This window comes from Daucus carota, chromosome 7 (assembly GCF_001625215.2).
Source record: "Daucus carota subsp. sativus chromosome 7, DH1 v3.0, whole genome shotgun sequence".
Classification (NCBI taxonomy): domain Eukaryota; kingdom Viridiplantae; phylum Streptophyta; class Magnoliopsida; order Apiales; family Apiaceae; genus Daucus; species Daucus carota.
The window spans coordinates 4550526-4577609 of NC_030387.2; the positions used below are offsets into that span (position 1 = coordinate 4550526).

Here is a 27084-nt window from a genome sequence, read left to right on the forward strand (position 1 = left end):
TTAAAGTTTTTTTTAATCTTGTTTTGTTTACATTTCATATAGTATTATAAGATTTATTATATATTTGAATCATTTTAAGTTAATATAGAATTTTTTTGCGTTAGCCTTGGTCAAGATTCAAAGCGATGCTTAACTTAAATTAAAAAATATTTGTTTTTGATTTATCATGGAATAAATTGATGTCAAAACAATATTTTTAAATTAAAATTTTATATTTATATTTTTAAATAAAATTTATATCATAATATATTAAATTTATATGTTACTCTCTCCGTCCTCTTTTGCATGCCCATTTTGATTTTCAAGAGTCAAATTGACCCTTTTTTGATCAAACATTATAAATAATCTATTCATTATCTTTAAATATTAAAGTTGCATATTTATTTCCAAAAAAGTTGCATATTAAAATAGACTAAATATATTTTTTTATTATTTTTTAATTACATGGTACATACAAATTTCAGTTAATATATAGTCAATTTAGCCGGTCAAAAGTCGAAATGGACATGTAAAAGGGATCGGAGGAAAGAGTAATTTAAAGTCAAGATAAATATTATATATAAATTTAATTTTTTTGTTTATTGTAAATTATAAATCATTATTTTTAAATTAAAGTAAGTATATTAAAATTAAACAATATATGGAAAGAAAAAACGACTTATGTCTAACATTTCCAACTGTTAGGACACTAACTGAATAAAATAACAAAATTTATCAGCTAAATTCCAAGTTTGGACTTGTTTATGGGTAAAAGAATAGTGGATCAACATCTTAAAATTACTTAAAGCTATACATGAAAAAACCAAGTGCCTAAGAAAATCTGCAGAGTGCCAAACTACAACTCTTGTACTTAAAACTAACACAATTTCACTCCCACAAGCACTCAAGAGCCTTGCCTAGTTTATAGTTTCTTGGCATCTTGGCCTTGATACGCCACCCTGATTTTCTCCTCAAAAAGTGTGGAGGAAAAGCATTTTGCACTGAAGATTTAGCATAAAAACTACCCTTAGCTTTAGAATCAGCAATCTTAAATGGCTGATACGTGTCGTTAGGATGAAATGGTCTTGGATTTACGTCTTTAATATGACTGTAGCAACGGCAAGTAGTCATGTCTTTTTTCTTTGAACAAGCAATCTTCATGTTCTGAGGGAAAGGCAGAGCAGTAAGGTAAGGATTCCAGTCTCTGCACAATCCGAAGGTTCATCTTGGATGACCAAATAACCTGAATTTGGACCCTCGGGTAGTACTCTGAGAGATTCTGGATTATTTTTATAATGAGAGAAAGGCCTGGTCACATACATGGATACTTTTTTCTAATAATCCCTAGTGCTACCTTGATAATATATATGTAGTTTGCACAACAGATCTGTTCTATTCAAATTGTTTGAATAAGTAAAACAAGCTCTAAGAAAATGATGTTATATTGCTTCTCCTTTTTTTGATAATTACTTAACACAAGTCTTGACAATATATAACTGATCTTCTAATTTCGTATTATCAGTCAAAACCAACAATTTATCTTACATTTTAAAGCAAAATTGAATTCTCGACCTTTGGTTATCAACTAAGAACAAAGTGCATCGGCTAAATTATAATAGTGACCGTACAGGCACACACAATGACAGTTTGCTTAGACAGGCCTTGGCCTATGCAATTACACTCGTCAGAAATATGCTGCCAGTTATTACCAGTAATCCCGCGGCTAAATCCTTTTTGCCTCTTCAACGTGCAAAGACAATAAAAGATGTAGTTGCAAAGTGATTTTTCATTCTCAAAAGACTTCTTCATATGAATTATGAGGTTTACTAATCTAACCTCTAATATCTGTAATTTACTAGGCTCTGTAAAACAAATCCTGGACACCCTGTGTTTAAAAGAATCATAAGGCTCACACTGTGTTTTAGTCTTGAATGCAACATTTTTACTTATTTTAGATATGTTATATTGTCATAGCATTGCAATTGCAGTTAGATCCAGACTTTTAACATGTTACAAACTTTTAACATGTTAATAGAAGAGCAGTGGATCATTTAGCTAAAAGAACTAATAATATACAAAGCTAAAGATTGTATGACACTGCGAAATCAAGAGAAGGCAAATTAGTTAACTAGAAAGATCACAGAGACTTTAACTATGGCACATCAGATAAAGCAACTAACAGAACATCACTCCCACAGGCACTTGAGTTGTTGCGTATGCTTGAAATCATAAGTCATAACCAAACTTCCATTCATTCTTTTTAACACAAACCTCTCCACCAAAACATAGCATCCAAACTTCCTCCATCCTTCAGCACCTCCTCGAAACTCCTCCACTTTATGCACCCTCACTTACCTTTCACCTCCACCAACCCATCCAACCGTTTCTTCCTCCCATTTCATTCTTTCTATAATCTCTGAACTCAATCCGATGCTTACTTCTCTTTTGCTCCCAGAGCCTTTAAACCACTTAGTTTTACAGCTTCTATCCACCATTTTCTTTTCATCCCACACAGCCTTTGTGCCTCCAATCATTACAACTTCACTTTGAACAACGGCATTAACCATTACAACAATGCCATGATCAATATTGCTGCACTCAAATATCTGCTCCCAGCTTTGCTCTAGTGTCATCTCATAAAACATTGACTTTTCCATCTGATCTCTTGACGTCAACCTTCCATCCTTAATGAACATGAAAGGGCAATACCATCTCCCCACCACAACAGCTTCTGAACTCTTACGAGACAGTGGAAAGCTCATGACAGGAAGGTGTGCACGAAGAGTAGAGTCGACACCTAAAGCCTCGCCTAATTTATAGTGTTTTGGAGTTTTAGCACTTATATTCCATCCTCTAGTTCTCAAAAAGGATGGAGGAAAAGCACCCTGAGCTACAGATTTCGCATAAAAACTACCCTTAGTTTCATAATTAACAATCTTGAATTGCTGATATTTGTCGCAAGGATCAAATGGTCTTGGCTTTACATCTTTAACATGACTGCAGAAACAGCAAGTAGTCATGTCTTCTTCCGTTGAACAAGCATAAGCCTTCCTGAAAAATAAAAGGAGACAAATCAAACTATGAGCAAATATTATATTGACACAACCACACAAGATCAATTTTCTTGGTTTAAACACATACCCTTTATGCTTCCCATATGCATCAATCACGTAGTACCGCTTTTTGGACAATGGTTGATTAAGAACAGGAAAAAAGGCAAGATTGTGATGATATGTGTCCTCTCCTGATGAATATCTAGTAGTCAAGTTTTTGTCCTGAGGGAAAGGCAGATCATTAAGGTCTGTGTTCTTACACAACCCGAAGCAACTATACATCTCAGATTCTTCATCTTGTATTACTAAATAACCAGAATTTGGACCCTCAGGAGGCAATGAAAGAGACTTTGAATTATTTAGATAGTAGGAGAGAGGCCTGGTCACATACATTGTTACTCTTTCTACTAATCTTCAGTTAAGTGCTAGCTGAAATAGCATGTATACAAAAGGTTTGGGTCAATGATCAATACTAGCTGCAACGAAGCATAAAATAGACCTTAATCTTATTCGAAGATGTTTCTTTTCAATGATATTTAATTTTGCACACTTGACATTAGAATCAAGAAGATTTATTCAAATCTCATTGCATAAAGTCTTGAAAACCTACCCAGTGATTCTTTTCTATGCTTAATTATATGTTAGGTATCTTGTTTTTTTTTAGTAATTTAGCAGAAGACTACTTGGATGCTTCCTTTAAGTTGACTATTTTAATTTCCTCCAGTTTGTAGATAAATGCAAGATGGAGTAATTTCTGAAACAGTATCAACCAGAAGACTTCTGGGAAAACCGGTGACTTTCTTTTCTGTAAAATGTAAGGTCTATTTTTTTTTTGCATTACTGATCTCACTTTAACATAGATAATATAAAAAGGATCACTAGTGATTGTTGTATCAATCTGTCAGTGGTTTTTTATAGCTGAAAGACATTACACTTGATTTTTTATGTGAATGCAGGGGCCACAACACCCTATCCGCCGTTTAAACACCCATTTTAGGAATTTTCTCTTTAAGCTATAAAAAGGCTGGATGGATTGTTGTTAATGATCAATTGATAGGAACCATCTCCGTTGTAAATATAAATTTAAATGACTCGTTATTTTTTTAATTGAAAGTCAGACAGACCTGTAGCAATTTTTTTCCAAAATCAGGTTGTTGATTACAAAATATCAGCAGGTTCAAGCTTATCATGCATCCTAATGAGTCGGGTACCAATCCATTCAAGATTGCAGAGTCCTTTGAAGGGGTATACTGATTGTGGTTCGCTGCATTTGGTGGATAAAAATATCACAACACGCCGTTTGTGAAGTTCACAACCACACTCGAATGGTAACTGGCATTTTGACTTGCTAATACTGCTATTTGATAGATCAAATATCTTACAAATTGCTTAATGCAGTATTGGTGCTTTAATGCAATTTGTGAACTAAGAATTTTTTAGCTCGGTTTGGAATACCCCGCATCGACAGTATTCAAAATTCATGACCTAAGATTTGTAATTGTAAGTGTAACTACAGTTTCATGAAGTAGAAGGCCTTCTTCTAATTCTCACACAGATTGGTATATACAGTAACCCGAAAACTCCCAGTACATTTGCTCATACAAAGAGGCAACCTCACCTGACAACCTTAAGTATGACTTGTAAAGTGAAAGCAGATTATCCAAAATTCATGACCTAAGATTTGCAATCAAGAACAGTATAAGTTGAAAAGTAATCTTACAAGTGAATTTTTTACTCTGCATGTAATACATAAATTTACTTCACAATGAACTAAAGAAATAACGAACAAGCCAGTTAGTTAAATTCACTCCCACAAGCACTTGATTTGATGAGTATGCTTGAAATTATAAGTCATAACAACACTTCCATCCATTCTTTTCAGCACAAAGCTCTCCACCAAAACAAAGCATCCAAACTTTCTCCATCCTTCGGCACCTCTTTCAAACTCCTCCACTCTATCAACCCTCGTCATTCTATCATCACCGCCAAACCATCCAACTCTTTCCTCCTCCCATTTCATTCTCTCAACAATCTCCAAACTCAAACCTACACTCACTTCTTCTCCATCAATTCCAAAACTCTTGAACCACATCGTGTAATCAACCACATTGTTCTCATCCCACACAGCCTCCTTGCCTCCAACCCATACAACTTCTCTTTGAACAACTGCATTAACCATTACAATGTTGCCATGATCAATACCATCACGCTCAAATATCTGTTCCCATCTTTGCTCAAGGGTCATCTCGTAAAACACTGAATTTGCCATCTGATCTCTTGACGTTAGCATGTCATCTTTAATGAACATGAAAGGGCAATACCATTTTCCTATCACAACCACTTGTGAACTCTGGTGGGGCAGTGGAAAGTTTAAGTCAGGAAGGCGAGCACGAAGAGTAGAGTCAAGCCCTAGAGCCTCACCTAGTGTGTAGCTTCTTAGAGTATGGGATTCAACTTCCCATCCCTTCCTCCTTAAAAAGTAAGGAGGCAAAGCACCATGAGCCACAGATTTGGCCAAAAAACCCCCATTTTTGTAATTAGCAATCTCAAATTGCTGATATGTGTCACGAGGATCAAATGGTCTTGGCTTTACATCTTCAACTTCATCACAGCAACAAGTATTCATCATGTCTTCTTCTGTGGAACAAGCATAAGCCTTCCTGTGAAAAAAATATATAAATATTAGCTGACAAGATGTAAGAGCTTACATCTAAGAAAACACTTAATCTACGTAACTAAAGGAATAATGCTTACCCTTTATGCTTTCCATGTGACTCGATCACGTAGTACAGGTTGCTGGACAATGGCTGGTTAATAACAGGAAAAAAGATAACATCTTGGTAATGTCTATGCTTTCCTGAAGAATATGTAGTAGTTAAGTTCTTGTTCTGAGGGAAAGGCAGATCAATAAATTTTCGGTCCTTAGACATTCCAAAACAACTATAAGTCACAGAGTCTTCATCTTCAAGGACTACATAGCCAGAATTCGGACCATCAGGAGGTAATGACCAAGACTCTGGATTACTTCTATAGTAAGAGAGAGGTCTCGTTACATGCATGGTTACTCTTTTCTTGTTGTAATTCTCAGTTTGGTGCTACCAGAGATGGCATTTATATAGATTGCTCATACATTTAATTTAGTTTCCTTAAACAACTACACAACATGCTCTTCTTGGAATGTTTTAGCAGAAGACTTACTCGGATGGTTCCCTTTGGTTGACATTTTAATTTGCTTGATTAGTATCTTACATGCATGATACTCCACTAGACAAGCTATAAGACTTTCTGGAATGATTTGATTCGATTTACACATAAGTTCTACTCCAAATATATATATATATATATATATATATATATATATATATATATATATATATATATGAGTTGGGCTCAATGGAGACCAAAAATTTTGGAGTCATTAGAGACTACAAGATCTGCCGTTAAATAATATGGCAATTAATGGACATGATTAAATATTCTTTGTCCTGCATTTCTTATCCTGCATTTCTAATTTTGTAATATTAATAATTTACACTATTCTTGTCCTGCATTTCTAGTAATGTATTATTAATATTCTTGTCCTGCATTTCTTGTTTTTAGTTTTAATTCAAAACTATGTTTGTAATTTACACTATTCTTGTCCTGCATTTCTAGTAATGTAATATTAACAATTTGTCCCGCATATTTGTGATATATCTAAGTGTTATTTTGTCTTGCAACAAATTCAATTCGTTGCAGGATAATGACAATGAGTTCAGTGCCAATCATAGCAGTGTCCAACTACATCTTTGTTTTGTATGCAATTATTATTTTTATTTGTTAGGATTTCGGTGATTGAACATCAATATTATGGAATTATTATTTTATGTTATGCAAGATTTAGAAGTACTGCTTGTTGTTCACCGATTTAGAAGTGCAGGACAGGATAGGGAGAGAAAACAAATGTGCAGGACAAAAAATATGCAGTCGTTGGATGTTTAATGATTGGATGGCCAGGATTAGGTATCTACAGTCTCCAAATAATCCAGTCTACATAGAACTTTCTTATATATATATATACATATATTGGCCCTGTTCCACAACCAAAGGTGGATAACTAGTTAATTTTGTCCAACTGATCTATAACCATCCATTAAGTAGGCAACGGCTAGGATTAAAAAGTACTAAGCTACATAATATAGCGTTTACGCTATATGATATAACGTAAGAACAGTAAAAAATGAGTACCCAGCGTGGGGAGAAGCGGAGTCACAAGTCTTAAGAATCCTTTGAGAATGCAGCGTCACAAGCCTTAATAATCTCAAAAGCGAGCTTCAAAAAATGTGTCCCAAGTGTTCCGGTATAAACAGTAAAGTCCTGCACATTAAAGTCCTGCACATCTTGCCTGATAAATCCCCAGGAGGTCTTTTTTATATTTGAAATTTTTTTTATTTAAAATAATGTATATTTTAAATTATTATAAAATTATGCACAATAATTACACATATCACTAAAAAATTTAAAATCAATTAATTTATTTAATTCTCATTTTTTAAGTTAATCTTATTTATATTTATTAATATTTCATGTTATATATATTATTTGTTTAAAGTACAATAATTCATATTTGTTTTTAGATATTTTGTTTTTTTATATTAGCAAACAAAATAATATTAAATTCTTGTAACTATTTTATCTATTTTAATTTATATATCCACTTTTTTAAAATTAATATTATTTTCAATTCAACTTTCAAAAAATTTAATTTAAGATATTCCATTACTTAAATGATCAGTAATATATTTATACTTTCTATTTTCAAAATCAGTTATATATGATATATCATATTTATACTCTGTTAACTTAATTGCACAACGCATTCTAATCTAAATCCAAGAAAAACAAATTTACGTGCACATGCATGCATTATGCGCACGCACGTCACACTAAAATTTATATTATTTAGACACGGTGCAATCGAATGGAGGGATTTGATGATGCATGTGTGAGCAGCGAAGAAGTAAACACCGCAGAAGAGTCCGAGGGAAAATAGGGCGTATACGCTCTATTATATGACGTAAGTCTAGTTCATCTTGCCATTGGTTGCGTTTTCGGACGGTTACAGATGGGTTGGTTGTATAAGTTAATTTCACCAACTGTGGTTGGTGAACGGTTTCCATATATATATATATATATATATATATATATATATATATATATATTGTAAAGTTTTATGTGAACCAGCTGCTGACTTCTTTGTTCTTTGTAAAGAATTGGGCATGTTGGCTCGTTCAAAGTAGACTCTTGATTAAATTTCAGAAATTTTGTAGAGTCCGAAGTGAATCTTGACCTGCACCGCACAGATAGACAATCATGTGACTGGTAAGGTTGCTCATCTGATTCAACTGAATAGATAGACTATCATGTGCACTGGTAAGATTGCTCCTTTGATTCAACTGAGTAGATTATCTGTACATAGTTACAGAAAATACATAACACAATACATCTCAGATTCTTCGTCTTGAATGACTATATAACCTGAATTTGGACACTCTGGAGGTAACGAAAGAGATTCTGGATTCCTACTATACTGAGAGAGAGGCCTGGTCACATACATTGTTTTCTTTTTTAGTAATTCGTAGTTAAGTGCTACCCCAGACAGCATAAATATGTTGTTTGTACAAGAAGATTACTTCAAATCAGATAACTTGTACACGTTAAAACAAGCTATTCATTTTAATATTAATTTTTTGTTTGCTGAAAGTGATTATGAGATATTAATACTATGTAACATTCATCTATATGACTCACATTCATCTTTATTTTTATTTTTCCAGCATATCTTCTGTATGAGATATATAACAGTCCCTTGTACATCACACATGATCATTAGAACAGAAATTATAAAACTGAATTATGCAAAGTACTTGTTGATGTTTCCTGTAACTAGTTTAAAACCCGTGCAAGGCATCGACCTCAGTATCACACATAGTAAAGAATTTATCCATAACTTTAAACATCCTTGGATTTAATTAAGCTTTGATTAAACAGGTGCACAGACAAACAAACTACAATTTAATAGAATGCAAAGATAGATATTATTATGAAACAATGAAATTGAAAATATATAAGATTTACATAACACAACTAAATTAATAAGGCTTAATGACCTTTTAGCCCTCGAAGTATGGGTGGAAGTTCCGATGCGGTCTCGAAGTTTAAAAACGTACCTTTCAACCCTCAAAGTATCTTTGTCGTACCTTTTAGCCCTTATGGCGTATACCGGAATATAACGGGGTGGACAAAGTTGACATTTCACACGTGAGGGTTAAAAGGGGCATTAAACATTAAGGGTTAAAAAGAACATCTAATGTATTTTAATGTATTCTTTAGGGGTTAAAAAGAATGAGATGTATACTTTAAGGGTTAAAAGGTACGCCCAAACTTCACCCCGAATATGAATTGTCAAGTTTATCCCCCGATTTATACCGGTATTTTTAAAAAGGACTAAAAGGTACGATAAAGATAATTTGAGGGTCGAAAGGTACGTTTTTAAACTTCGAGGCCGCATCGGAACTTCCACCCATACTTCGAGGGCTAAAAGGCCACTAAGCCAATTAATAAATGACAAACAAACCAGTCTTTAGAAAGGATCAGTTAGACTTTAACTCTTGAATATTGAAATGAAGAAACTAAAAAAATTTCACATCCAAAGGCACTTGAGTTGCTGAGTGTGCTTGAAATCATAAGTCATGACCACACTTCCGTCCATTCTTTTCAACACGAAACTCTCCACCAAAACATAGCAGCCAAACTTCCTCCATCCTTCGACACTTCCTCCAAACTCCTCAACTCTTTTAACTCTCACTTCCCTTTCCCCTCCATCAACCCATCCAGCCCTTTCTTCCTCCCATTTCATTCTTTCGAATATCTGTGAACTCAATCCTATGCTCACTTCTTCTCCTTTACTCCCAGAACTCTTAAATTCTATAATATTGTGAACCACATTCTTCTTATCTGGCTCTCCCTCCCTGTCTCCAACAAATATAACTTCTCTTTGAACAACCGCGTCAACCATTACAACATTGCCATGATTCATATTGTTGCACTCAAATATCTGTTCCCATCTTTGCTCAAGTGTCATCTCATAAAACATTGAATTTGTCATTTGATCTCTTGAAGTTAACGCTAGCTCCATCTTTAATGAACATGAAAGGGCAATACCATTTCCCTATCACAACAGCTTTTGAACTCAAGTCAGGAAGACATGCACGGAGACTAGAGTTGAGCCCTAGAGCCTCGCCTAGAGTGTAGTTTTTTGGAGTCTTGGTGTTAATTTTCCATCCTTTTCTCCTCAAAAAGTGTGGAGGGAAAGAATCCTGAGCTACAGACTTGGCATAAAATCCACCCCCTTCATTGCATGCAGTTTCATAATTAGCAATCTCAAATTGCTGGTGTGTGTCAGAGGGATCAAATGGTCTTGGCTTTACATCACTAACACTACTGCAGAAACAGCAAGTAGTCATGTCTTCTTCCTTCGAAGAAGCATATGCCTTCCTGGAAATAGAATCAAATGGATCAACACATTAGCAAATACTTATTGTATATAACTTTAAAAATAATGTTAACTATAATAAATTTCAATTTTCATGATTTAGAACATACCCTTTGTGCTTTCCATGTGGCTTGATCGCGTAGTACCGGTTACTTGACAATGGTTGATTAAGAACAGGAAAAAAAGTTACATCATGGTAAGAAGTATGTTGTTCTTGTCTATGGTGGGTGCCTGTATATCTAGTTGTCAGGTTCTTGTTTTGAGGGAAAGGCAAATCAACAAGGTCCCGGTCTTTCCACAATCCGAAGCAGCAGAAAATCTCAGATTCTTCGTCTTGGATTACCAAATAACCTGAATTTGGACCCTCAGGAGGTAATGAGAGATCTTCTGGATTATTCAGATAATGAGAGAGAGGCCTGGTTACGTACATGGTTGCTCTTTTCTTGAAGCAAGTCTCAGTTTTGTGTACAGATTTTTTAGAACAAGAAGATTAAATTAGCTTTATTTGCTGCAACAACACCAGTTACCCTTTTCTATGGTAAATTGAATGCCAGTTGTTGTATTTTAAGTGTTTAGCAAAGACTTGCTTGGATGGTTCCTTTAGGTTGACATTTTTGTTTGCTCAGCTCTGTAAACTACATGCTCTCCGCTATACAAGCTAAAGACTTTCTGGCCTCATTGCTCAGATAAATGATGACCGGAGATTGCTTGCTTCTATACATCTTAACCTAGTTATTCTCTTTGATGTTGACTAATGGCATTTTAACAGATTTTTTTTATAAAAAAAATCTTGACTAGTTCAATATTACTTAGCATTGCCATTTCACAGCTCAATCAAATATTGCATAAACTTTTAGAAGTCTTTATGCTGAATCAAGTGGCTGCTAATGCTGGCTGTCATGAATACATTCAAATTAGAATCTTAAGAACTTAATACCGATGAAGTTCTGTCAGGTCTCAGATTCAAGTTCCATACATACGTCAAAAACTGCATATCAATTGTCGATACAGATTTTTTTTATATTTTTATAAAAAGTTATTCCACCTTATATTAGGCGGAGAATCTACCATACATATTCGAAAGCACTAGCTCTCCATAAAATTTGGGCTAGTCGTTTGATGAGGTTGTGAGAACAAGGGAATGCTTTCTTCTCATCCAATCTCTCTACCTTGTACATGTCGTTTCATTCAAGTTTTTTCATCATTAAAAGTGAATATCCTTCGTTATTCGTTAACAAATTTAGGGGTGCATACTGTCAAAAAAAATTGTTTGAGACCAAATCGAAAAAGCGCCTAAATATAAGGGGTGCAAAGTGGCAATCACTCAAATATATATGATAAAGTGCTTTGACGATGAGAGACCTTTCGGATATTATTCCTCGGCATTAACATCAAAACAAGAATTACTTAATTTCATTAATTCACCATTAACCAATGCACATATATAAAGGGTCACAAACAGATTGTCTGATTATTAAATAAGAGAATGTCTGATCATCAAATAAGAGAGCAATTACTTGGAGACCTATGGAACAAGGCTACTGCATCAGGGTCTGTGAAGGTTTCTGATGTATGCACATAGAGGCTAACAGTCTTGTAACACTAGAGAACAGGATAGAAACTACATATATCAATAATAGCAGGTCAGTTAGCATCAATTCATTCTCAAACAAAGTAATTTGTGTATTTTTTTGCGAGTCTGCAGAATACTCTATTTTCGGGTATGCTAATCAAACCACTAAAAAGTAGTGTACAGTGAAATATTAGAAGATGCTGGTGCATTGGAGTATCCTCATCGAAGGATGAGGATGACCTCAAGATTTCCTTTTTTGATACATAAAACCAAGACTGAAATGAAAATCTCTCTTTACAAAACATAACTAACAGATAACACACTGTCTTATATAAAAAAAAAAGAAAGAAAGATAACACAAGAAATAAAGAACAGGCAAACGTAATTCACTCCCACAGGCACTTGAGTTGATGAGTATGCTTAAATTCACGAGTCATTACCACACTTCCATCCATTCTCTTCAACAGAAACCTCTCCACCAAGACAAAGCATCGCAACTTCCTCCATCCTTCGACGCTTCCTCCAAACTCCTCCACTCTATTAACCCTCATCACTCTTTCATCTCCACCAACCCATCCAGCTCTTTCTTCCTCCCATTTCATTCTTTCAACAATTTCCACACTCAATCCTACACTAACTTCTTCTCCATTAGTCCCAAAACTCATAAACCATATAGCATTATCAACCACATTCTTCTCATCCCACACAGCTTCCCTGCCTCCAACCAATACAACTTCTCTTTGAACAACTGCATCAACTATTACAACATTGCCATGATCAATCATCTCGCGTTCAAATATCTGCTCCCATCTTTTGTCAAGTGTCATCTCATAAAACATTGAGTCTGCCATCTGATCTCTTGACGTCAACCTTCCCTCTTTAATGAACATGAAAGGGCAATACCATTTCCCCACCACTACAGCTTCTGAACTCTTCGAGGACAGTGGAAAGTTCAAGCCAGGAAGGAGTGCACGAAGAGTAGAATCAGTCCCCAGAGCCTCACCTAGTGTGTAGTTTCTTGGGGTTTTAGTCTGGATTTCCCAACCTTTTCTCCTTAGAAAGTGAGGAGGGAAAGCATCCCGAGCCACAGATTTGGCATAGAAACTACCCCCTTGATCGCATACGGTTTCATAATTAGCAATCTCAAATTGCTGATATATGTCATGAGAGTCAAATGGTCTTGGCTTTACATCTTTAACTACATCAGCGAAACAGCAAGTAATCATGTCTTCTTCCGTTGAACAAGCATATGCCTTCCTGGAAATAGAAGCAACAGATCAACAAATGATCGTACATCTGATTAGCAACTAAATAAACAGAGCATAAATATCTTGATTTTAACACTTACCCCTTATGTTTTCCATGTGGCTCAATCGCGTAGTACCGGTTACTGGACAAAGGTTGATTAAGAACAGGAAAAAAGGTAACGTCATGGTGAGAAGTATGTTTGTTTTTTCCGGTACCTGATGAATATCTAGTAGTCAAGTTTTTGTTCTGTGGAAAAGGCAGATCAATAAGTTCCCGGTTTTTGCACAATCCAAAGCAATAGTAAATCTCAGATTCTTCATCTTGGATTACAAGATAACCTGAATTTGGACCTTGGGGTGGTATCGAGAGATATTCTGGATAATTTATGTATTGAGAGAGACGCCTAGTCACATACATGGTTACTCCTAGCTTTCTAGTAATTCTGTTCTGCAGAGTTCTACCAGAAATATCACATGTCTATATATAATTTTTTAGAGAAGATTTTTCAATTCAGATTGCTTGGACAAGTATAACAAGTAAATCATTTCTATGTTAAATTATTTACTTGGTATACTATGTCTCTATCAAATAAACCAAAATATGCGACTCGTTCATTGAAAAACAAATGCTGAGATATTATTTTGAAATATCAACAGAAGACTTTGTGATGTAGCTTTAAATATTCTGATATTGTTAGATATTTTAGCTAGAAGAAGATTCCTTGGAAGATAAGGCTCCAAAGAAAGATCAATTACGCTATCTCTTATATATCAAATGAGAAACCTGATAGAATTTAATCCAACAGGCATGCACCTGATTTGATGAGTATGCTTGAAATCATAACTCTTAACCACACTGACCCATCCGACTCTTTCTTCCTCCCATTTCATTCTCTCGACGATCTCTAAACTGAATCCTACACTTACTTCTTCTCCTCTGCTCCCATAAGTCGTAAACATTATAGTGTTATCCACCACATTCTTCTCATCCCATGCAGCCTCCCTGCCTTCAACCAATACAACTTCTATTTGAACAACTGCCTCAACCATTATGACATTGTCATGATCATTATTGTATGTATTTGAATTTCAAGGGGAATTCAGTTGAACTGTCGTGTATCTTTTAGGTCTGATTTGGGTGACAACGTTCTATGCTAGTTGAAGCACTGCAGAACACAATGTTCTGCAGTACATGAAGAAGAACTTGCAGTCCAAGTTAGTACAAACCCATGTAAAACAAACACAGTCATTTTACAACATTTATACAGTACAACTAAAACACTTTTAAACACATAAAGGCTCCAAAGTCCCCTGATAAATATTTGCTGTAACATACCAAGCCACTGTAAATTGGTTCGTCTGTATAAAGCCGGTTCCTCCTACAATCACGTCAGGAACTAAAATTTACAGCGCAGCTTGTAATGTTACAGCAAACACTTGTTAGGAACATGAACTATCAAATATACAGCAAACAAGGGAGTGCTTGAGCTAAATCAAACAAGGAAAAACACGAATAAATTTATTCCCACGTGCAGTTGAGTTCATGAGTGTGCTTAAAATCATAAGTCATAACTAAACTTCCATCGGTTCTCTTCAACACAAACCTCTCCACCAAGACATAGCATCTTAATTTCCTCCATCCTTCAGCACCTCCTCCAAACTCCTCCACTTTATCAACTGTCACCACCCTTTCATCTCCACAAAGCCATCCACCTCTTTCTTCCTCCCATTTCATCCTCTCAACAATCTCTAACCTCAATCCTACACTTACTTCTTCTCCTGTGGTCCCAAAACTCGTAAACCTTATAGTTTTATCAACCACATTCTTCTCATCCCACACAGCCTCCCTGTCTCCAACCAATACAACTTCTCTCTGAACGACTGCATCAACCATTACAACATTGCTGTGATCATTATTGTTGCACTCAAATATCTGTTCCCATCTTTGCTCAAGTGTCATCTCATAAAATCTTGAATTTTCCATCTGATCCCTTGCTGTCAACGTACCATCTCTGATGAACATGAATGGACAGTACCACTTACCTATCACAACAGCTTCTGAACTCATACGAGACAGTGGAAAGCTTAAATCAGGAAGGCGTCCAGGAAGAGCAGTGTCAAGCCCTAAAGCCTCACCTAATATATACTTTGTGGAACTGGAATTTTTAGTTTGAACAGTCCATCCTCCCCTCCTCAATAACCATGGAGGGACACCATTATGAGCCACAGATTTGGCATAGAAACTACCCTCGGATGCATCATCAACAATTTCAAATTGCTGATATATGTTATCAGGATCTAATGGTCGTGGCTCTACATCAGCACCATGTCTGCAGAAACAACAAGTAAACACATCTTCTTCCTTTGAACAACAATATGCCTTCCTGAAAATAAAAGAACACGGATCAACACATGACAAAATCAATATCTGATCAACATGACTAAGATCAATTTTATTGATTTCAATACCTACCCTTTATCCCTTTTATGAGTATTAATCACATAATACTGGTTTGTGGACAATGGTTGATTGAGAACAGGAAAAAAGGCATAATGTGCGTGGTATGTATTCTCGCCTGAATGATACTTAGTGGTCAAGTTGATGTTCTGAGGGAAAGGCAGACGATTATAGCCCTGACTCAATATGAAGCAAGTAACAATTTCCTCAGGCTCTATATCTTGGATGACCAAATAACCTGAATTTGGACCATCAGGAGGTAATGAAAGAAACTCAGGATAACTTCTATAGTGAGAGATAGGCCTGGTCATGTACATAGTTGCTCTTTTCTAGCTAGTAGTATTTCACATTAGAGTGTTACCTAAGATACTAACATATATACAGATTGGCTGAAGAAGATTTATTCAATATATATTGCTCACAACTACATGAAGACAATTACTCGATCTATCATGAATTAAATGTCAGGCCGGCTCATTCCTATAGGCTGTGTGTTGCTGTAACTTGTATTTGTTTCCTAAGTTCTCTCCTAATTACTAATTACTTGGATGTTGGATGGTTCCCTCTGGCTTTGGCTGAATATATCATATTATATTTGCATGTCCTAATTAGCTCAGCTTTGTAAATAGTAACAATGTAAGTGCAACATTATAGATTTTTCCTCAGTGGCTACGACATTTTTGGAACTCTGCAATACTTCAGAATGAAAAAGACACACACACGAACCAAAAGAGGCATAAAAAAATATTAGTCACTAGGACATTAGTCGAAGGATCATGAGAAGAGATTAGTTGACTAGGATAGTGAGAATAGGACAGTGAGAATATGATCATGAGAAGAGATTAGTCGACTAGGACAGTGAATTCAACTTTACGAATAGGACAGTGAGCATGAATTTAGTCGAAGGATCATGAGAAGAGATTAGTCGACTAGGACATTGAGAGTTTGGATGGTTCCTTTTGGAGTTTTGGTTGAATATATGTTTGTCCTAATCCGAGAGGCTTGTATCGCTGGAAGTTGAATATACATTTGGCTCTTTCAAAAACAAACAATGAGGTTGCCAGTTTGCTAAGGTCCATGATACAACTGTACAGTGGTCATTCAGACAGACCAACTTCTCAACATACAGGACAAGATTACATTTTGAGTAATATACAAACTGCAGAGGCTATGAATGAAGAACGCAGACTTGATATATAAATTCACTTGGGCAAGAAAACAAAAATAGCTACATAATTTTCAAGAAAAACGAGATACAATGAAGATATATCAGACAAAAGATGATAAAAATTTAATGAAAATTACAAATTTGTGATTTTATACTGGAAAATTTACACTCACAACACGATGAATCAAACCTGTTAACTAATTTTAAAGTCCCCGAAATCTATGTAGATTTTTTTTTGTTAAGTTAGTTATTATCGGCTAAAACTGACTTTGAGCGTAGAATCATAGAGGATGCACAATCTCAGCATATAAGGAAAACGTTATTCTTGTACTCACTATAAACTATAACAGGTTCTATAAGCACACCAGCAGTACTTCTTTAATTAAACAATAATATTACAACCAAACATTTCCATATAAAATTACAAATTTTTGAAGAAACTAACAGAATTCATTCCCAGAAGCACTTAGTTGATGAGTTTAAGTGCTGGAAATCAAAATATCTGACCAAACTTAAGTTCACACAAGCCTCACAACTAGAACATAGCATCCGAACTTCTTCACTATATTTTAAACGGCAAACAATCCAGTGCCAAAGAAAGAACACATCAGTGACGGACATAATTTAGTACCACAAGCACTTGATCTGATGACAATGCTTAAAATCACAAGTCATAACCAAACTTCCGTCCATCCTTTTCAATACAAAGCTCTCCACCAATACATAGCATCCAAACTTCTTCCACCCTTCAGCACCTCCTCCAAACTCTTCAACTCTATTAACCCTCACTTTTCCTTCATCTCCACCAACCCATCCGACTCTTTCTTCCTCCCATTTCATTCTCTCAACAATCTCCAAACTCAATCCCACACTTACCTCTTTTTCACCTTGGCTCCTGAAACTCTTAAACCGTACAGTGTTATCAACCACATTCATTTTATTCCACACAGCCTCTCTTCCTCCAACCAATACAATCTCTGTTTGAACAACTGCATCAACCATTGCAACTTTGCCATCATCAATATTGTCGCGCTCAAATATCTGATCCCATCTTTGCTCAAGTGTCATCTCATAAAACATTGAATTTTCCATCTGATCTCTTGATGTTGATGTTCCATCTTTTATGAACATGAAAGGGGAATACCATTTCCCTACAACAACAGCTTTGGAACTCTTGCGGGACAATGGAAAGCTCAAGTCAGGAAGGCGTGCGTGAAGAGTAGTGTCAAGCCCTGAAGCCTCACCTAATACATAGTTTTTTGGAGTTTTAATATGCACGTTCCATCCTTTTCTCCTCAAAAAGTGTGGAGGAAAAGCATTAGGAACCACAGATTTGGCAACAAAATTACTTCCAGATATAAAATTAGCAATCTCAAAGTGCTGAAATGTGTCATGAGGATCAAACGGTCTTGGTTTTACATCTTGAACATGTCTGCAGAAACAGCAAGTAACCTTGTCCTCTTCGGTCGAACAAGCATATGCCATCCTGTAAAATAAAAATAGATGCAAATTGATCGACACAAGCAAATATTTATCAACTTTGATGATTCTAACACTTACCCTTTATCCTTTCCATCTCGCTCAATCACGTAGTAACGATTACTGGATAGTGATTGATTAAGAACAGGAATGAAGGAAACATCATTGTAATAAATTTGGCTATATTCTCCACCTGATATAAACATTGTTGTCAAGTTTTTGTTTTGAGAGAAAGGCAAAGTAACAGGGTACCCGCGTTTGCACAACCCAAAGCAAGAGTAAGTAGTAGGTTCTTCATCTCGGATGACTAAATAACCTAAATTTGGACCCTCCGGAGGTAATGAAAGGGATTCTGGATTATTTCTGTAGTGAGAGAGAGACCTTGTGACATACATTGTTAAATTTTCAGGTACAGGTACACCTCAGCTCTCAGATAGTCTATTTATTAGGGTAGAGCTATAGGCTCGAACCCGAATTATATACTTTTCTATATACTCGATCTATCTTGAATTAAATTTCAGGCCGGCTCATTCCTATAGGCTGACAGGTTCCTTATATGCCATTGAGATGTTGGATGGTTCCTTTTGGTTGAATATATGTTTGTCCGAAACCGAGAGGCTTGTATCACTGGAATTTAAATATACATTTGGCTCTTTCAAAAACAAACAATGAGGTTGCCAGTTTGCTAAGGTCCATGATACAACTGTACAGTGGTCATTCAGACACAGACCAACTTCTCAACATACAGGACAATATTACATTTTGAGTAATATACAAACTGCAGAGGCTATGAATGAAGAACACAGACTTGATATATAAATTCACTTGGGCAAGAAAACAAAATAGCTACATAATTTTCAAGAAAAACCAGATACTGTACAATGAAGATATATCAGATAGAAAATTATATAAATCTAATAAAAATTACAAATTTGTTAATTTATACTGGAAAATTTACACTCACAACAGCTTTTGAACTCATACGGGACAATGGAAAGCTTAAATCAGGAGGGCGGGCACGAAGAGCAGTGTCAAGCCCTAAAGCCTCACCTAGTATATAATTTGTGGGAGTTTTTATTCTGAACACTCCATCCTTCCCTCCTCAATAAGTATGGAGGGATACCATTATGAGCCAAAGATCTGGTATAAAACTACCCTCGGATAAGTGATTAGCCATTTCAAATTGCTGATATATATCATCAGGATCTAATGGTCTTGGATCTACCACAGATTGCTCATTGCACAGCTACGTAAGTTAACCCTTTCGATCTTGGATTAAATTTCAGACATATTTTTACATGAATTTTTATACAGAAGACAATAAGTTGGCTGTTGGAGGGTTCCCTTTGGTTGAATATATGTCCAAATCAGCTCAGCTTTGCAAGTACTACATACTTTTCTGATACTCGATCGTATAAAATAGCAAGCAGCATTTTCGAGACAATTCCACAGGTTTGCACCACTGTACTAGAATAAGCATGACAAGCTGCTGACTTCTTCTTTATATGTATATAATAGGGCTATTGTGGCCTGTGTGACTCTTTGACAGTATCTAAAGGCCATAGTCTAAACAGTCTCTTCCTGCCTTTCCATTCTCTCTAAGATGTCTAAACTCAAACCTACACTTAGTTCTCCTTGGTTCGTAAGACTCTTAGACCATATAATATCAACCACTTTCTTCTCACGGCCTCCCTGCCTCACCAATACGACTTCTCATTTAACAACAGCATCATCCATTACAACATTGCCATGATCAATATCGTCAAGCTCAAATATCTGCTCCCATTTCTGCTCAAGCAAAAACATTGAATTCAAAATCTGATTTCTTATCTGCCTTAAACACCTCTTAAGGTACATTTGAAAGTATAAAGTTCAAGTCAGGAAGGCGTGCACGAGGAATAAAATCAAGCCCAATAGTTTACCTGGTGTATAGTTTCTTGGAGTTTTAGTGCTCATATTCCATAATTTTACCCTAAAAAAGTATGGAGAGAAAGCTTCATGAGCTACAGCTGATTCAGTTTAGGTTTAACCAAAATTAAATTCAACTCAAAATGAATTGTGATTAAGCAAAATCACCAAAGCAGAAATTAGTATAAAACTTTCATTATTTGTTAAGACTCGGATAAAATTACAGATTGAAGAAAGTGCAATACTTAGAGGTTACCAAAGAAGTTAGATTTGACTCACTTGTCAATTATGGGTTCAACTCATAAATACTGAGATATAAGCCCATGTTAATGTATTAAGAGTAACCTTGATCAGAGCCTAGTACGTTGAAAGTTGAAACTGAGCTGATTAGATATGTATTTTGAAATACGACGGTGCTGATCTTTTCTAAATGAATCAAACCTGTTAACCAATTCAAAGTCCACGAACACTATGTAGATTTTTTTTGTGAAGTTAGTTATAATCGGCTAAAACTGACTTTGAGCGTAGAAAGAACAAGGATGCACAATCTCAGCATATAAGGAAAACGTTATTCTTTAACTCACTATAAACAGTAGGTTCTATAAGCACACCAGTAGTACTTTAATTAAACAATAATATTACAACCAAACATTTCTAAATAATACAAACTTACAAATTTTATGAAGAAACTAACCGAATTCATCCCCAGAAGCACTTAGTTGATGAGTTTAAGTGCTGGAAATCACAATATAAGACCAAACTTAATTTCACACAAGCCTCACTACTAAAACATAGCATCCAAAATTGATCACTATAATTTAAACGGCAAATAATCCAGTGCCAAAGAAAGAGTAATATGCATTCTCACCTAGTACATAGTTTTTTGGAGTTCTAATATGCATGCTTCATCCTTTTCTCCTCAAAAAGTATGGAGGAAAAGCATTAGGAACCACACTGGCAAAAACACTACTTCCAGATATATAATTAGCAATCTCAAAGTGCTGATGGTCTTGGTTCTACATCTTTAACATGTCTGCAGAAACAGCAAGTGACCTCGTCTTCTTCGGTCGAACAAGCATATGCCATCCTGTAAAATAAAAATAGAAGCAAATTGATCAACACAAGCAGATATTTATCAACTTTGATGATTCTAACACTTACCCTTTATGCTTTCCATCTCACTCAATCACGTAGTAACGGTTACTGGATAATGGTTGATTAAGAACAGGAATGAAGGAAACATCATTGCAACAATTTTGGCTATATTGTTCACTTGTTACAAGTTCTCTGATAGCATATCTATTAGGGTCGAGATTGGATTGGTTTTGGTTCGGTTTTTTTGGTTAACGGGAACTGGAATCATATATTTTCGATTTAAACTCAATTTGATTGTTTTTGTTTCTGTTTCGGTTAAAATATTGGATAAAAAAAAAAGAGCAAGTACCATAGTATTTTACAAAGAAAACTTAGATTAGAAAATTAGTCGAAAACTTCATATCCTCCACTATCTGAAAATGATTATAAAAATTCAAACTCCAGGACCCTTGATAACAAAAAACATACAGTCATTTTACACCATTTTTACATAGGCAAAAAGAAAAAGAAATAAAATAGTGAATAAAATATGGCTTTGCTTTGTTGCCAACAAAGGTTGGTGCGGTGGTTGAGCTCTTGTCTCTCTTGCGGGAGTTCTCCTGGCATGTTCGTGTGTAATCAATTAGCAAAATAAAATATGAATTTGTTTGTAGATATGGGGATAACTGATAACTCAGGGAGATAAATCAAACATAGGGAAACACACATAGTTTTTAGTCCCACATGCAGTTGAGTTGATGAGTGTGCTTAAAATCGTAAGTCATAACCAAACTTCCATCCATTCTCTTTAGCACAAACCTCTCCACCAAGACATAGCATCTCAGCTTCCTCCAGCCTTGAGCACCTCCTGCAAACTCCACCACTCTATTCACTCTCACCACCCTTTCTTCATTACCAACCCATCCAACTCTTTCTTCCTCCCATTTCATTCTCTCGAATATCTCAATCCTCAATCCTACACTCACCTCTTCTCTCCCCAAACTCGCAAACCATATAGTTTTATAGTCAACCGCATTCTTCTCATACCACACAGCCTCCCTGCCTCCAACCGACACAACTTCTCTTAGAACTACTGCATCAACCATTACCACATTCCCATGATCAACATTGTCGCGCTCAAATATCTGTTCCCATCTTTGCTCAAGTATCATCTCATAAATTATTGAATTTGTCATCTGATCACTTGGCGTCCACATACCATCTTTGATAAACATGAAAGGACAGTACCATTTTCCTACCACAACGGCTTGTGAACTCGTATTGGAAAGCCTCACCTATTACATATTCTTTAGAAGTTTCATATTGAACAGTCCATCCTTCCTTTCTCAATAAGTATGGAGGGATACCATTATGAGCCACGGATTTGGCATAGAAACTACCCTCGTGGTGATCATCAACAATTTCAAATTGCTGATATATGTCATCAGGATCTAATGTTCTTGGCTCTACATCATGAACCTGACTGCAAAAACAACAAGTAGTCACATCTTCTTCCTTGGAACAAGCATATGCCTTCCTGAAAATAAGAGGGCGCGGATCAACAAATGAGAGCATAATATTTAATCGACATCACAAAAATGGAATACCTTTTCTGCAAAAATTAAAGATCAATATTATTGGTTTTGTTATATACCCTTTACGCTTTTTATGTGATTCTATCACATAGTACAAGTTTCTGGACAATGGTTGATTGAGAACAGGAAAAAAGGCAAGATTGTCGTAAAAAGTATCTTCGCCTGTATAATATGCAGTAGTCAATTTGATGTTCTGAGGGAAAGGCAGATGAATATCGCCCTTATCTTTACTCAATCCGAAGCAACTAACAATCTCTTCAGGCTCTATATCTTGGATGACTAAATAACCTGAATTTGGACCTTCAGGAGGCAATGAAAGAGACTCCGGATGACTTCTGAAGTGAGACACAGGTCTGGTTATGTACATATTGCTCTTCTCTTATAGTCTTTCACATAAGTGTTACCTAAGATAGCATATATATATAAATTGGCTGAACAAGAAGATTTAGTCAATACAGATTGCTCATTGCACAGCTACACAAGTTACCCTTTCTATATCAAATTGAATGTCAAACATATAATCTTTCTGAGTATATGCTTTTGTAAATAGTAACAATTTAAGTACAAACACAACATCATAAATTTTTTATACTTACTTGTACAAACCAGCAAGAAGACTTTTCAAGATAATTTCTTCAGGTCTACACAAGAGAACTAAACTAGAACTTACAGATAAGGATGACACAGCTGTTGACTTCATCTTTAGTTGGAGATAATTAGGAATTGTTGCCTGTTTGGCTCTTCAAGGGTAGCTAAAGGGTGTAGTGCACCATTTCATTTGACCCCTTATATCTTTTTTTTTTCTGCAAGGAATAAATTCATTCCAAAAACAAAACATTATAGAGTAGAGAGTACTAATTGTCAAGTCGCAAGATACTTGGATCAAGCAACAGGGAACCAGTCTCTTAAGACAGTTATTTTGGCTAAACAATGTGTCATTCTGTTGGCGTCTCCTATCAACAGAGGCCTTATACATCACTATGAATAAGGGATTACGTAACACAGTGAAATTAAGAAAAAGGAAAACATTAAGCCGACGGCCTCAAGAAAGATCTGTCACACAGAACCCTGGAATATAATCTTTCACTCCCACCTGCACTTGCGTTAATGAGTTTGCTTGAAATCACAAGTTATCACCAGAGCCTCTCCACCAGAATATAGCACCCAGAATTTCTCCATCCTTCAGCACATCCTCCAAACACCTCTAATCTATTAACCCTCACTACCATTAGATTCTTTTACAACCCATCCAACTCTCTTTTCTTTGGAATTCATCCTCTAAACGATGTCTTGCATCCCAAGCAGCCTCCCTGCCAGCTCCAATGAATACGAGTTCTCATTTAACTACATCATCGAACATTACAACATTGCCTTGCATGATCAATATCATCGCACACAAAATATCTTTTCCCATTGTTGCTCAAGCAAAACATTGAATTGACATCTGATTTCTTATCTAGCTTAAACACCTCTTAATGTACATTGAAAAGTAAAAAAGTTCAAGTCAAGAAGGCGTGCACGAGAAATATAATCAAGCCCTACAGGATACCTAGTATATAGTTTTCTGGATTTTTAGTGCTAATATTCCATACTTTTACCCTCAAAAGGTATGGAGAGAAAGCGTCATGAGCTACAGCTGATTCAGTTTAGGTTTAACAAAATTCAAATTCAACTCAAACTGAATCGTGAATCGTGATTAAGCAAAATTACCAAAGCAGAAATTAGTGTAAAACATTCATTATTTGTTAAGACTCGGATAAAATTACAGATTGAAGAACCTGTATAAATGAGTTGGCTATATAGTAATACTATTTATAAAGGTTATCAAAGGAGTTCAACTCATAATTCGAGATGAAGTCCATGTTAATGTAAAAAGAGTAACCTTGATCAGAGCCTAATTCGTTGAAAATGAGCTAAGAATTTTGATATATTATGGTGTGTATGTTTTCTGAATGACTGTAGCCTGTTTCTAAAATCAAACCTGGTAACTAATTCAAAGTCCACAAAGGCTATGCTGATTTATTAATACTTTTGCCAGTATGTATATATGTGTTTGATGTTAGGAGTTGCTCTTTCCAAGCTGATTCACTTGTTGATTATGAGTTCAACTCATAATTCTATGTATGGAGTTCATTCCAGAAAACAATAAATTAATTATATTCGAGGTAAGGATCATGTGGATTTTTTCAGAATTAATGTAGCCTTTTGTGAAGGCTAGGATAAAACATTTTAAGCAATTCAAAATCCCTGCGCGTAAAAAAAATCAGGATGCATGATCTCAGTTCAATAAGAAAACGTCATTCTTGTACTCACCATAAACTTACAACAGATTCTACAAGAACACCATTAGTACTTCTCTTATCAAATAGATAATTCTGCAACCAAACATTTCTGCACATCATACAAATTTCAGCAACACAGTGCCTCAAATAAATATCACTTGCACTTCAACTCTTACACATCATATGAAGAAACTAACAGAATTCACCAATTCACAACACATAACCAAAACTTAACCTCTAGAAATAAATTTATGAAACCAGATATATTTTACTCCCACGTGCATTTGATTTGATGAGTATGCATAAAATCATAAGTCATGACCACACTTCCATTCATTCTTTTCAATACAAAGCTCTCCACCAAAACATAGCATCCAAACTTCTTCCATCCTTCGGCATCTCCTCTGAACTCTTCCACTCTATTTACCCTCACTTCTCTTTCATCCCCACCAGCCCATCCAACTCTTTCCTCTTCCCATTTCATTCTCTCCACAATCTCCAAACTCAATCCTACACTTGCATCTTCTCCTTGGCTCCCGAAACTCTTAAACCATATAGTGTTACCAACCACGTTTTTTTTATTCCACACAGCCTCCCTGCCTCCAACCAATACAGATTCTCTTGGAACAACAGCATCTACCATTACGACGTTGCCATGATCAGTATAGTCAAACTCAAATATTTTCTCCCACCTTTGCTCAAGTGTCATCTCATAAAACATTGAATTTGCCATTTGATCTCTTGGTGTTGACGTTCCATCTTTAATGAATATGAAAGGGCAATACCATTTCCCTACCACGACAGCTTTTGAACTCTTGTGGGACAATGGAAAATTCAAGCTAGGAAGGTGTGCACGAAGAGCAGAGTCAATCCCTAGAGCCTCACCTAGTGTGTAGTTTTTCGGAGTTTTGGTGCTAATCTGCCATCCTTTTGTCCTTAAAAAGCCAGGAGGGAAAGCATCCTGTGTTACAGATTTGGTATAGAAAGTACCCCTTTGACTGCATGCAGAATCACAATTAGCAATCTCAAATTGCTGATATACGTCTTGAGGGTCAAATGGTCTTGGCTTTACGTCTTTAACACATCTGCAGAAACAGCAAGTGGTCATGTCTTCTTCCTTGGAACAAGCATATGCCATCCTAAAATATAAAAGAAAATGGATTAACACATGTCCGACCAAATGTATAGAGAATAATTTCTTGATTTGAACACTTACCCTTTACGTTTTCCATGGGTCTCAATCACATAGTACCGCTTACTGGACAAGGGTTGATTTAGAACAGGAACAAAGGTGGCATCTTGGTAAGAAGTATGTCGGTGTTCTCCAGCACCGGAAGAATGTATAGTAGTTAAAATTTTGTTCTGAGGGAAGGGCAGATCAATAAGGATACGGTTTTTGCACAATCCGAAGCAAGAGTAAATCTCAGATTCTTCATCTTGGATTACTAAATAACCTGAGTTTGGACCCTGAAGAGGTAATGAGAGAAATTCTGGATTGTTTCTGTAATGAGAGAGGAGCCTGGTCACATACATGGTTACTCTTTTCGGATAATTCTGATCAGCTGAGTTCTATCTAACTGAGATATCACAGGTCTTATAAGAAAGTTATTCAATTCTGATTGCTTGTAAAAGTACAACAAGTTAAAGTATTTTTGTGTTTATATATCTTTCACATAGTTTTTGACTAATCTGATGATATATCGTGGATGATTCCCAAAGATTTTGCAAGAGTAT

The 27084-nt window shown here is 35.7% G+C and overlaps 6 protein-coding genes, 1 long non-coding RNA gene and 1 pseudogene across 8 annotated transcripts; all 8 read right to left on the reverse strand.

Annotated features, from left to right (window-relative positions):
* Positions 1-2163: 2163 nt before the first annotated feature.
* LOC108195644 (uncharacterized) lies at positions 2164-3540 on the reverse strand. The gene is made up of 2 exons (XM_017362627.2): positions 3121-3540; positions 2164-3030 (listed from the first exon to the last, which is right to left on the reverse strand). The coding sequence occupies exons 1-2, from the start codon at positions 3423-3425 to the stop codon at positions 2331-2333; spliced, it is 1005 nt and encodes a 334-aa protein (XP_017218116.1). The 5' UTR covers positions 3426-3540; the 3' UTR covers positions 2164-2330.
* Positions 3541-4625: 1085 nt separating this feature from the next.
* LOC108194455 (uncharacterized) lies at positions 4626-6168 on the reverse strand. Its single transcript, XM_017361396.2, has 2 exons — positions 5787-6168; positions 4626-5692 (listed from the first exon to the last, which is right to left on the reverse strand). The coding sequence occupies exons 1-2, from the start codon at positions 6089-6091 to the stop codon at positions 4837-4839; spliced, it is 1161 nt and encodes a 386-aa protein (XP_017216885.1). The 5' UTR covers positions 6092-6168; the 3' UTR covers positions 4626-4836.
* A 3464-nt stretch (positions 6169-9632) lies between these two features.
* Positions 9633-11253, reverse strand: LOC108194456 (uncharacterized; annotated as a pseudogene).
* Positions 11254-12337: 1084 nt separating this feature from the next.
* LOC108195405 (uncharacterized) lies at positions 12338-13870 on the reverse strand. The gene is made up of 2 exons (XM_017362364.2): positions 13488-13870; positions 12338-13396 (listed from the first exon to the last, which is right to left on the reverse strand). Exons 1-2 carry the CDS (start codon positions 13802-13804, stop codon positions 12526-12528), a joined length of 1188 nt encoding a protein of 395 aa, XP_017217853.1. The 5' UTR covers positions 13805-13870; the 3' UTR covers positions 12338-12525.
* Positions 13871-14618: 748 nt separating this feature from the next.
* LOC108194513 (uncharacterized) lies at positions 14619-16197 on the reverse strand. The gene is made up of 2 exons (XM_017361474.2): positions 15860-16197; positions 14619-15770 (listed from the first exon to the last, which is right to left on the reverse strand). The coding sequence occupies exons 1-2, from the start codon at positions 16159-16161 to the stop codon at positions 14906-14908; spliced, it is 1167 nt and encodes a 388-aa protein (XP_017216963.2). The 5' UTR covers positions 16162-16197; the 3' UTR covers positions 14619-14905.
* A 1166-nt stretch (positions 16198-17363) lies between these two features.
* LOC108194514 (uncharacterized) lies at positions 17364-18954 on the reverse strand. The gene is made up of 2 exons (XM_064081769.1): positions 18573-18954; positions 17364-18498 (listed from the first exon to the last, which is right to left on the reverse strand). The coding sequence occupies exons 1-2, from the start codon at positions 18884-18886 to the stop codon at positions 17637-17639; spliced, it is 1176 nt and encodes a 391-aa protein (XP_063937839.1). The 5' UTR covers positions 18887-18954; the 3' UTR covers positions 17364-17636.
* A 2924-nt stretch (positions 18955-21878) lies between these two features.
* Positions 21879-23650, reverse strand: LOC108195568 (uncharacterized). Its single transcript, XR_010285496.1, has 2 exons — positions 23128-23650; positions 21879-23010 (listed from the first exon to the last, which is right to left on the reverse strand). It is a non-coding gene; the product is annotated as an uncharacterized LOC108195568 (long non-coding RNA).
* Positions 23651-25350: 1700 nt separating this feature from the next.
* LOC108195410 (uncharacterized) lies at positions 25351-26967 on the reverse strand. 2 transcript variants are annotated; one of them, XM_017362369.2, is made up of 2 exons: positions 26567-26967; positions 25351-26435 (listed from the first exon to the last, which is right to left on the reverse strand). In XM_017362369.2, exons 1-2 carry the CDS (start codon positions 26881-26883, stop codon positions 25619-25621), a joined length of 1134 nt encoding a protein of 377 aa, XP_017217858.2. In that variant the 5' UTR covers positions 26884-26967; the 3' UTR covers positions 25351-25618. The 2 variants fall into 2 exon arrangements, with proteins under 2 accessions (XP_017217858.2, XP_017217857.2); XM_017362368.2 differs by having other exon boundaries at positions 25351-26489; positions 26567-26965.
* Positions 26968-27084: the final 117 nt, after the last annotated feature.

Coding starts and splice junctions, on each gene's coding strand:
- LOC108195644 (XM_017362627.2), bottom strand. CDS start 3,425: ATGTATGTGACCAGGCCTCTCTCCTACTATCTAAATAATTCAAAGTCT. Junction 3,031..3,120: donor GCATATGGGAAGCATAAAGG/GTATGTGTTTAA, acceptor TTTATTTTTCAG/GAAGGCTTATGCTTGTTCAA.
- LOC108195405 (XM_017362364.2), bottom strand. CDS start 13,804: ATGTATGTGACTAGGCGTCTCTCTCAATACATAAATTATCCAGAATAT. Junction 13,397..13,487: donor CCACATGGAAAACATAAGGG/GTAAGTGTTAAA, acceptor TTCTATTTCCAG/GAAGGCATATGCTTGTTCAA.
- LOC108195410 (XM_017362368.2), bottom strand. CDS start 26,883: ATGTATGTGACCAGGCTCCTCTCTCATTACAGAAACAATCCAGAATTT. Junction 26,490..26,566: donor ACCCATGGAAAACGTAAAGG/GTAAGTGTTCAA, acceptor TTTATATTTTAG/GATGGCATATGCTTGTTCCA.
- LOC108194514 (XM_064081769.1), bottom strand. CDS start 18,886: ATGTATGTCACAAGGTCTCTCTCTCACTACAGAAATAATCCAGAATCC. Junction 18,499..18,572: donor CGAGATGGAAAGGATAAAGG/GTAAGTGTTAGA, acceptor TTTATTTTACAG/GATGGCATATGCTTGTTCGA.
- LOC108194513 (XM_017361474.2), bottom strand. CDS start 16,161: ATGTACATGACCAGGCCTATCTCTCACTATAGAAGTTATCCTGAGTTT. Junction 15,771..15,859: donor ACTCATAAAAGGGATAAAGG/GTAGGTATTGAA, acceptor TTTTATTTTCAG/GAAGGCATATTGTTGTTCAA.
- LOC108194455 (XM_017361396.2), bottom strand. CDS start 6,091: ATGCATGTAACGAGACCTCTCTCTTACTATAGAAGTAATCCAGAGTCT. Junction 5,693..5,786: donor TCACATGGAAAGCATAAAGG/GTAAGCATTATT, acceptor TTTTTTTCACAG/GAAGGCTTATGCTTGTTCCA.